General features: G+C 43.1%; 1 protein-coding gene across 2 annotated transcripts in view; it reads left to right on the top strand.

The window, feature by feature from the left end:
- LOC127002827 (proline-rich protein 12-like) overlaps positions 1 to 11721 on the top strand; it is a 116340-nt gene that overhangs the window by 67852 nt on the left and 36767 nt on the right. Inside the window, exon 6 of one of the 2 annotated variants that reach the window (XM_050869050.1) lies at positions 7273 to 7326. The exons of the other annotated variant lie outside the window; for it this stretch is intronic. Coding sequence (XP_050725007.1) covers positions 7273 to 7326 — 54 coding nt within the window. The remainder of the gene's footprint in view (positions 1 to 7272; positions 7327 to 11721) is intronic. 2 annotated transcript variants of the gene reach the window in all.

Here is an 11721-nt window from a genome sequence, read left to right on the forward strand (position 1 = left end):
CAGGTATTAATCGGGGGTTGTGTCCCGTCTCCTGGGATCTGTTCCCTTTTCCTATAATTCCTTTTCCTTCTGTCTCTCTCCAGCATATGACCACAATTGTTGCGCTGACTAAACGAAATTTTCCAAGTTTCCCCAAATCTTGCGAAATTCTTACGTTTCTTGTTCTGGTGTGTCAGATTTTAAAGAATTCCCCCCAATTCGTGGCAAGAATCGGGGATCCTGTGCAAGCCACGACGGGGCTGGGTATGGCCACTGTCTTGCTGGCTGCATCTCCATAGGCCTATGGCGATGACCATTTCCTGAGCTTCCTATTGGTGACCCTGCCAGGTGTGGGTGGATATAGAGTTCACGAGGTTACTGTTGTGTTACTCCTGCACCACAGACCATTTTAAAGCATCACTGTTGGGTAAGTAAGAACTTCCCAGTATGAAAATATAAGCGTCATCATTTGAAACAAAGTGAAATGATGCCATTTGTCATTATTTAGTAGAGAAAAAGGGTGTTTTAAGAAACCGTCGCGTGCAATGACACTAAGTAGCTACTGAAATACTTCTAATGAATTGTAGATCCCGTAATTGTGACGAAATTAACGCGTGTTGTCTTTAATGAGTGACAAAATGAGAAATTGTGTTGGTTCATCCAATCATATGGACAAGATATAGCACTCTGGCAGATTATGGGAGGGAGGTGAAAAACAGTCTCAAGAATCTAGTTTAAGAAGGCTATATATCGCCAGATGACGCCTTAGGGTTTCAAACTTGCCATCCTTTCCTTAAAATACGGAACGCCATTTGTTCCGTATTTGCCTGTCTGAATGGTTAAGCAGATAAAATTCAATATTTTAAAACTGGTGAGCATATTTTTCGGTGAACCACAAAACCAGTCCATAAAATTGTTTGTCAAGGGTTGTCCTGAAATCCATGTAGAATACGCGTTGTAACGTCTCTCCCCCCTTTCCTCTTGCCTTCACCAGTAATGGGCAGTGGCTGTCAGTCATGGCAGGCTAGAGGAAATTTAGAGTTGCCATCCGTTCCTTAAAAGATGGGTTCATTCTGTATTGGAGGATGGGATGTTGCATTCCTTATTTTTTTAAGATTAAGGTGGCAGCCCTGAGACTATTCTCATTGTTTTGAGCATTGATCACTCTCGTCTTACAGCGAACAAAGGGAACCCATGCTCATGTCTTCAACTTGTACAAATAGACACGCCAGTCCTTGTTGAAAGACCGACTTGGTCGGCTAGGCTGACGTAAGCCGATAGAGTCGGTCTATCGGTATCCTCCCTCCTCCCCTTCATGAGCTCGTAGGATGCTCATATACCAAGTCACTGCTCGTAAACCAAGGCATTTTTTGTGGCAAGTATAATTGTGGTCCTTCCTCGAAGGGATGTACGTGGTTGACAATGACGGCCTCCATATAGCCTGTGTCCCCACCTGGGGAGGGTGTTGACAAAAAAAAAAGAAAAAAAAAAAAGAGAGAGAACAAACAGGATGCTCGTATACCAAGTCACTGCTCATAAACCAAGGCATTTTTTGAGGGATATTTTGCTCGTAAATCAAAATGCTCATAAACTATGGCACTCGTAAACTGAGGTTTGACTATACAGTACCCTCTCAAGTTTCACACTATCCGAGTTTCGCGATCCTCAAGTTTAGCGCTTAGTCCTAAATTCTTATCATCATGACTTTCGCGCATTACCGCCACGAGTTTTGCGTTCCTTTGACATGTATGGGTCACGTCTACCTACCGTCGGCGTCATGCGTGCTGCCTTAAAAGGTGGTGTCCAACCATTGGGGCTATGGGCAACCACGGTTTCCGTCATTATTTCCTACATAGCTCATTCACATATTCATACCAAATATAATCACATAAAAAAAAATATTCTACAGTAGCTTCATACAAGTAGGAATCATTGTATTGAGGAATAAGTTTCGTATCTGTGGCTGTTGCGCTGAGCGTACATACGTAGCCTACCCGTCGCTCCAAGCCACAGATACATATCTTATTCCTTAATGCAATGATTCCTACCTGTATTCATTTATTATAGAATATTTTTTTTATGTGATTATAATTGGTATGCCTATGTGAATGAGCGATGTAGGAAATAATGATGGAAAGTGTGCATTACTTTATAGATAGCCTACTATCATCGCCTTCAGTGCTCGTTTTGCAGGGCCCGTTCTCCCTTGAAAACTTGCAGTATTATGTTTGTACTTTGTTTCTTAGGTGATGTCATTGATTGTTTAAGTAGAGTGTCGTTATTCAATTAAGTTTCGAATATTTTTTAATCATGAAAGAAGCTAGATTATCTCAATCATATATATTGGTACGTGTCTTTGATACAATCAATGATGTCATCAACAGCCAATCAGGTGAAAGGGGGGCGGAGCTTAGCCGGAATGGGGGAGGGGCTTCTCGGTGCAAATTTCCCCTTCTGTGTGTGTGTGTGTGTGTGTGTTCATATAATCTAATGGAGAAAGGGAGGAAGAGTGACAGCATGAGTGATAAGACTAAAGATAAGAGGGTGTGAGAAAGGAGGAAACAAGGGAAATGGGTGGAGGAAATGGGACGGGAGAAGAAGAGAGAGGTAGGGAGGGTCAGGTAAAGGTGAGGAAAGAGGGGGAGAGGAAGGATGTGAGTGGGAGGGAAAGAGATTAAAAGAGAGAGGTAGGGAGGGTCAGGTAAAGGTGAGGAAAGAGGGGGAGAGAAAGGGTGTGAGTGGGAGGGAAAGAGATTAAAAGAGACAAACTGGGAGGGAGGGAAAGGAAAAGAAGAAAGAAATGAAAATACGGGGACGGAAAAGAAGAAAGAAAGGAAGTGGGGGAGGAGTGAACCAGGGAAAAGACTAACGGTGCAATAGGCTGCAACGAAAAAAAAAAATAGGTGTGTGATGTAGGTGCTTTTTTAGGTGTGTCCCTACTTACATTGATTTATATAGTTTTCAATTTTTTTGGCTAGAAAATGATTATTTTACCGCAAAATCCCACGATATAGCGGAAAATCCGCGATACAATACAATTTAAAAATCCACGATACAGCGAGACTGCGATAAGTGAACCGCGAAATGGCGAGGGATTACTGTTTATATATGTATATATATATATATATATATATATACATATATATATATATATATATATATATATATATATATATATATATATATATATATATATATATATATATATATATATATATATATATATATATATATATATATATATATATATATATATATATATATATATATATATATATATATATATATATATATGGTATCCTGGTTAATATAGCCACGGGGGCACCCGGATATGTGAAAAACCCGGATATGGTGTCGGTTAAGTCTACGGACCTGAAAAGCCAGCTTTCGACCATGGCCTGCCATAAAGGCACCGGCAGAGTACTGCATAGGTGCCTCTGTCCATACTCATAATATGGTACGCCCCATGGCTTTGTAGCAGTCAGTCTGCACCAGGGAGTGAAGTGCGCGCGATTGACGTGCTCCGGGCTCCAGGCTTATCGCAGTCCTGCTGCACCTTGGGGGGATCTGTTACTTGGGATTCGGCAATTAGCCGCGACAGCCTCAGCCGCTTACCCATTGCTGGGGTGCCTAGCCCTGTGTTCACAGGCAGCAGCTAATGTTCCCTTGCCTGGCCAATCACAGCAGCGGGGCCTGGACCCAACTCAGAGAAGCCCCCCCCCTCCCCTTTTTTTTTTTTTCGTCACGGCCTATTGCACCGCTAGGCTTCTTCCCGGTGGAGCCTGGTGGTCGGCCCAAAGCTTTTTCCCGGTGGGGCCTGATGGTCGGCCCAGCCCGTTCTGGCGCAGGCGAGTGTTTATAGTGGCGCCATCTTGTGTTGGCTCATGCTGCCCCCCGGAACTCATCTTTGAGCCTCTCTTTGGAGAGGTTATCCAGAGCCCAGGTTGATGGGTGGTCTTCAGGCCAGCATATGGGTAGTCTTAAGCCACTCGGCGGTGACTGAAAAACCTCCGCTATGCGGCGGCCAGGATTCGAACCTGTGTCCCTCCTGAAGCTCCTGAACGCGGGGCTGTCACGCTAACCACTCAGCCACCGCCTCCCCATTTGTTGCAGCTTAATCGCCCAAGTCTGCACCATCGTATTTACCACGTAGGCTTTCTAGCAGACCCTGCACTGCCACAAGAAACTTTTTACGGGTCCAGTTTTACAAAACTGGAAGGCTGGCGCTCTGTGCTGTTCTTAGGTGCGTGCCCGTGGCTTTATCGCTGCATAACTGCGTTAGCAACCTCGTGGCTACGAGCACCGCGGGCTTTACCATCCGGGTCAACCAGAAGGCATACCAGAGCAATACCTGAAGCGGTCCGGGTCAGCAATGGGCATCAAGTGCTCAAAGCAGGCTTTTATACGGACGCCCAGGCAGGCGCACCAAGGCGTTACCCTTTTAAGCCCGGCAATGAGCCCGAAGGCCCACAGATGCTGGGCAAGTACACCAGGCCGCCCCACTCTGAGTGTGAGTGGGGAGGATAACCAAGGAGTCAATGACAACCTGGCACATCCACTTGCGCGGTGATCTGTGGCTGTTTAGTTACACTGTGTTGCCCTTGTGAGCCAGTGCATACAGCGGGACCACAGGGAGGCCAGCCACAAGAAGTAACCACGATTTACGGCCAGCCTGCACCTCCAGATCGGGCTTGCCCACGGGACTCCCGCACCCCTGCGGGCCCTTTTACACACCTTACCGTAAGCATGGTAAAATCCAAGGATTATATACTATAAGGATAGCTCACTGAAACGTCATAGATGACGTCATGACTGTGGTATGTCACCTGGTTCACTCTCACCCTGCTCTCACGGTATAAAATGTACTAGAAAACCCTTATTTATTCTTATTCATGGTCACATTTTGCACTTTTTTGATTGCTAAGGATAAGTAATTAAATTAGTCAGCTGTTGTGTTGGCTAATAGTATTCAATAATATAAATAATGTGAGAAACATGGTAAACAAGCTGCAGAAATATTGCTCTGTTTACCATCAATGCTTATGTTTTCTTAACTTTTATTAACATTAGTTTTCTACAACTTAATTTGCAGGGGTAACTAATCCTGTCATATATAATGAAAGTAATTTGTTTTAAACATACATATACGTATATTGTATAATATTTATGCAAATTTTTAACAAAATGAATTTTACCTTTACCAAACCTTCACTATAGAGCTTTATTGGGTTTTCTTTAATGTTATCACTTTCTTGGAAAATGTTTGGACCTCACCTGCGCAGACTTCACCTTCACTTTATCTTTTTGTTTGCAGGCCAAAATCCACTTCTTCAAGGTGTGTATGTCTCTAGGAAACCCTAATGAACTTAACACTTTGACAACTTTCCGCAGTTGAGCCACTGTAACACCCATATACACCACAAATCACCATTTTCACTGAGCACGCTATGGTGAGAACATAGTGAAGTGAACCAGTTTGCTGCCCAGCACCATTTGTTTACTTGTGTGACGTCATCCGCGGTGCATTGTGAGTCAAACAAAAGCTTAGTGAGCTATCCTTATAGCATATAATCCTTGGTAAAATCCTTCTTTCACATGTCGGACCAGGGGGGGTCCTTATCCGCATTTCTTATTCTGCCCTCACTCCCGCAGGAGTGCCAGCGGACCCTCACGCCTTCTCCACGGGGACGGAGCCCTACTCACCTAGTCCAGTCTGGATTTAGGCAGTCATCAAGGCTTAAGCTAGGGTTCGCACTGTGTGTTTTATTTAAACAGTCCTTTGACACTCCCGCCATTTAAACCTGCATTGCCTTGACTCTCGTCACTTCGATATGGTCTGCACTCTGCAGTGCTTGGCAAGAACATTTACGTGCCAGTTGTACTGCGAAGCACACAGCTTTCCTGCAAACCTTCGCACCAGGACGTCAATATCATTGCTACGTGCAAGCTGGGGTGCACTTTACGGGTGTGGTGCACCGCCCGGGCAGAGCTTAGAGGCATTCTGCGGGCAATTTAAACGACTTTTGGCGGCGCGCAACATTTTTATTTTTATTTTTTGGAAAAAATCAAATATTTTTAAAACTCCTGGATACGGCGATTCGGATCACATTGCACCAGATAACTGAGGTTTATTATATATATATATATATATATATATATATATATATATATATATATATATATATATATATATATATATATATATATATATATATATATATATATATATATATATATATATATATATATATATATATATATATATATATATATATATATATATATATATATATATATATATATATATATATATATATATATATATATATATATATATATATATATATATATATATATATATATATAATATATATATATATATATATAATATATATATATATATATATATATTATATATATATATATATATATATATATATTATATATATATATATATATATATATATATATATAATATATATATATATATATATATATATATATATATATATATATATATATATATATATATATATATATATATATATATATATATATATATATAAATCCTAGGCTACAAGTATTTCTTTCTTCAATGCCTGCACTGTGCAAGTTTTTTTAGTAGGCCCCAAATGCTAAAGTTATTTTTTTCTGAGCTCATTAACTCCAGTGCTATCACTCCAATCAGGTTCATATTGGTCCCATAAGATTCAGATTATCTTGAACTTGACCATGATTGATGTTGAAAATCTTAACTTAAGCTTTAGTGGGAGCAGGAGAGGCAGGAATGTGTGTAAGGGGGCATTAGCTGTGTGTTTCGGCTGTTTCCAGATTTTTCTAGTTACCCAGATATTTCTGGATGCAAAAATATACGCTGATAATCAACAATTATGTCCAATCTCAGTGCGTTACAGTTTGTTCAGTTACGTTATGATAAAATTTTATGTGATATATTTTTTCTCCGTAGACTTCAATATTTTCATATGACTTTCGTACATCTTGACAGCTGGCACGGGACTGAGTGATAGGAGGAGGTGGCTAACTGCTGAAATTTACCATAAGAATAGCAGAAGCACATATGACCCAATTTTGCTAGTCACTGATGTATTTCATTTCGAAATGGCTTGTCATATAATTTCACTCATAGCCATGGGCATGGCTGCTGATGTGTTATATAACTACACCTGTAGTCTAGGCATTAAGAGATATAGATAGATAGAAAAATAGTATCATGAAAATATTTATTAATAAAGACTTTTGTCCCTCAAGCCTCATTGAGTCTCTCTCCCACAGATTGAATATCTTAGAATGAAGTTGGATTACCTGAGTAGCTCCAACAAGGCTGTGGTGAGTGTTGCCTGTCTAATTAGTGTGTGGGTGTGGGTGGGTGTATATACCTAGTTGTAATTTTACAGGGCCTGGGCTTACGCTCGTGTGGTCCCGTCTCCGTATTTGTACCTGTTTAGTTTTTCCTTAAAGTCGTGCACACTCTTTGCCGATACTACTTCCTCACTTAGTCTGTTCCAATCCTCAATGTTTCTTTGCAGGAAGCTATACAGTACCCTCTTGAGTTTCGCGCCTGCTTTGTTCCGAAGGTATAGCGCTAAACTCGAGGTATTGAAAACACTGAAAAAGCACTTGTTTGTTCTGACCTGTGGAAATTTTTTTATTTGTTTGTTTTTTACATGTGGCCTATGGCCCCGGTAGACTATCCATCTGGGCCTGATGGTCGGCCCCAAGCCCGTCAAGGCGCAGGCAACTGTTTATAGTGGCGCCATTATAATTTGCTCATGCTGCCCCCCAGAGCTCACTCTTTTTACTCGTTTACTCCTCTCTCTATCTCAGACCTCTCTCTCCATAGCCACAATGTTTGGAGGAAAACGTCCTGTGTAGTTCTACCTTTTAAGGTAGCTTGCGTGACACTGATGGTAAGTAGACGTGACCCATACATGTCAAAGCAGCGCGAAACTCCGGGCTATAATGCACAGTCGGGATGGTAATAATTTACGACGAACCACAAAACTTGAGGATTGCGAAACTTGAGAGGGTACAGGTAACTCTCGATTTACGTGAGTATTGTGTCCTTGAAGAGGTCGCGTAAATCAAAAACAATTTAAATCAAACGAGGTAGGTTTCTATCGAAAAATAAATACTCACTTCATATAGTTAAGAGAGAGAGAGAGAGAGAGAGAGAGAGAGAGAGAGAGAGAGAGAGAGAGAGAGAATATCCATATCACCGAGATATCCACTCAGGCACTCAGTCACAGCCTCACTCGTGTGAGGAAGAAATGAGGGACACCATGAGTGACTGGATAGTATTGGTACCAGTACCGAGCAGTCTGGTAGTGGTACCGTACCGTATAGCTGGTACCGTTAGTACCAGTACTAGTACCAGTACCTGCCCACCCCTATTGTTGAGTAGCGTGACAGCGTGGGTACTGTATTGTTGTTCAAGTGGCGCGCAGGAAGAACTGGGCTCAGCTGTGTGGCCGCTGCGCCGTGTGAATCCAATTGCGTGAGACATCTGGTGACCACTCCATAAAATATCACGTATAAGTGAAAAAAACATGTAAATTAAACATTTATTTGGATTTTGGACCCCGCATTGTTTAAAAAATGCGTAAACCAAATTCGCGTAAATTGAGAGTTACCTGTACTGTATTTTTTTGTCTCTCAAGCATCTTCCCTTTCTCAATTTTTTGCTGTGTCCTTGTGTGTTGCTGGTGTTCCTTACTTCTCTTAGTAGCAACTCCTTGTTATCTACTTCTTCCATTTTATTCCACAATTTGTAAATTAGTGTTAGGTCTCCCCTTTCTCTTCTTTGTTCCAATGTTGGCAGGTCCATTTCCTTTAACCTTTCTTCATATGGCAATCCCTCCAGTTCTGGAACCATCTTCGTTGCCATTCTTTGTATTCTTTCTAGTTTTTAACGTGTTTCTTCTTATGGGGAGCCCACCTAATTGTACCTATTTGTGGCATATGGGAGAGGAGCTACGCTCATACTGTCCCATCTCTAATTCTACTATAACCCAACTTGGCCTTAACCCGTACGGGACAGGCCGGGCTATAATTTCCTGTCTCGCCGTACGGGCAGACACGCGTCAATATCTAATTTTCATCGACATTCACTTTATCAATACTCTTTAATTAGAGAAACGAGGTGAATGAAATATGCATTCTGACTATCATTAACTCTTCCTCTTTCAAGTGGAATCTTCCCAAAGTGTCTAGATTCTGTAGTTATTGAGATACTGTGTGTTGAATGGGAGTAATCACTGCAGATATTTGGTGACCGAGTCACTGTGTCCGTTTTCTTTCTCAACTCTGGCTTGCTATGGCTTAGACTAACACGCTGTGGAGGTGTGATAATGTTATCACCCCGCACTCTCCTTCCCCTCCCAACTCGTGTTTGTCTCGCTCCCCTCCCTCTTATTCATCTTCTGCCTGCTCTTCCTCATGTATGGCCTCTTGCATCACTTCTGGGAGGAGAAGATTCAGCAGAGGAAGAGGATAATGCAAGCTCAATCCTCCTCCTGGACCTTGGAGGAGATACAGGTGGAGAAGAATGTAGCAAAGATGTAAGGGGAGCAAAAGGCTGCCTTTTCCAAACTCTATATATACCAAGTCAGGTAATACGCTGCTTTGTGGGAGGACGTTGCTTGGAGCCAAACTAGAGAATGTAGAAACTGGGATTTAGAGAAAATGGAGAAAGGCAGACTAATTAAAATCAATCACTTCAACATGCCCCCCCATCACACCCCACACTGCCGTTTGTAGGCATTGCAATTGAGGCCCCCCGCGGCAGAAGAGTACTAAGCGCCATCGGGAGCAAAATGGCGTTTTTTGCCTCATCAGGTGCTCCAAGGCTTAATGCGCATTTTGGTGGAGATAGTATACTTTTTCCACCATGTTAACAAGGTTCAATTTCCCGTTGTTTGCAAAGTATTTTTTTCCTTAGCGACTAGGTGTTGACTCGGTGTTGGAAGTCGCCCGTGCAGAAGCGTACTATCTCCATCCAGCCAATGAGAGACCGCGGAGTGCTGTGACGTCAGAGCGCTGAGCCAATGAGAGCGCCGTATCTTCTCCCGCCTCAGCCCAGCTCTGCCTCAGTCTAGTAAGCATTGTGGAAGAGAGTATTCCTCCATTCTCACGTCCCATTATTGCGTTGATTATTCACCCATAATGGAATTATCAGACGTTGATAGCCCTCCTACCTCTCCTGATGTTGCTGGCCCCTCAGCAGGTCGCAAACGCCAGCGAACACCAGCAAGACACAAGCGTGCTGTGGCCAAGGAAAAAAGAAACAAAGGAGAACCTTATACCAGCCCTGCCAGCCACCGTGCTATGCCCCAGCGAGTGATTGGGGCAGCATGCAGGGATAGATGTTTCTCAAAGGTAACAATGCCTGGTGTGCAGGCCATTTTCTCTTTTTTTTGGGCAATTGGGGACTACAATCTTCAAAATGCCTACATCCAGAAGATGGTAGCAATAATGCCCATTGCTCGTAAACGAACGGCTGCCGAAGTCAGCAGACGCTCGATATCACGGGCGTACTAAGTTACTTACAACAACGTAACCACGAAAGTGTGCCTTTCTGGGTTCATGGCCATGCACGGCATCTCAAAGAGGCGGATAGACAATGCCCTCCGCAAAATGACCCACACCTCTGTTCCCGTGCCTGACCAACGCGGCCGCCATACCCCTGCCAACAAGATTGTGGGCGAGAGAGCAGAGCATGTCAGGGAGCACATTCGTCTTTTACCTGCCATGACGAGCCACTACAGCAGGGCAAAGGCTCCCAACAGGCTTTACCTGGACAGCACGCTCACCATCAGGAAGCTGTATGACATGTACCTGTCATGGATGGCCCAAACCTATCCACAGGAGTCACGGGTAACATTCCATTATTACAGTGACGTATTTAGAAAGGATTTCAATATCAGCTTCGCCACCCAAGGTAGACACGTGTACCACCTGTGACACAATTAACATGACGATCACCAACGCCACCACCGACGGAGAGAAGCTGGCCCAACAAGCAAAATTGGATGAACACTTGAAGGAGGCAAGAGCAGCACAGGATTTCGTGAAACGCCTCAAGAATGATAATGATGAAAACACCAGGGCCGTGTGTATGGATTTACAGCAAATCCTACCCACCCCCAAGCTCCATACAGGTATCGCCTACTATAAACGGAAGATGTGGACGTATAATTTTTGCATTCACAACATCAAAACCGGGGAAAGTACCATGTTTGTGTGGTACGAGACTGTGGCCAAACGTGGGTCAATTGAGGTGGCCAGCTGTCTGAAGAAGTGGTTGGACATGGAGAAAGAAAAAGGAGAATTTACGAGCCTCGTCGTCGTCAGTGACAATTGCGCAGGCCAAAATAAAAACATAAACCTTGTCTTAATGTACCTGAGAGAGCTCCATTCACGGCGCCTGTTTGACATCGACCATGTTTACCTTGTATCTGGCCACAGTTTCATGGCGTGTGACAGGTCGTTCGGCAACATCGAGCGCAAGGTCACCAACATGGGGGTCATTTATACGCCAGATGATTATATTGATGTCATCAAGACCGCTACCTCTGCTGGCTTCCCTGTCGTCAAGATGACACAAGAGAACTTCTTAGACTACAGCTCTCTCCTTCAGCACGTCACCAAACGAAGGCCACCAGGCACCACCTTCAGAGACTGTCGCAAACTCCTCTTTCGTCTAGCATACCCCCAGGGTTACCT

Source organism: Eriocheir sinensis, chromosome 24 (assembly GCF_024679095.1).
Source record: "Eriocheir sinensis breed Jianghai 21 chromosome 24, ASM2467909v1, whole genome shotgun sequence".
Taxonomy (NCBI): domain Eukaryota; kingdom Metazoa; phylum Arthropoda; class Malacostraca; order Decapoda; family Varunidae; genus Eriocheir; species Eriocheir sinensis.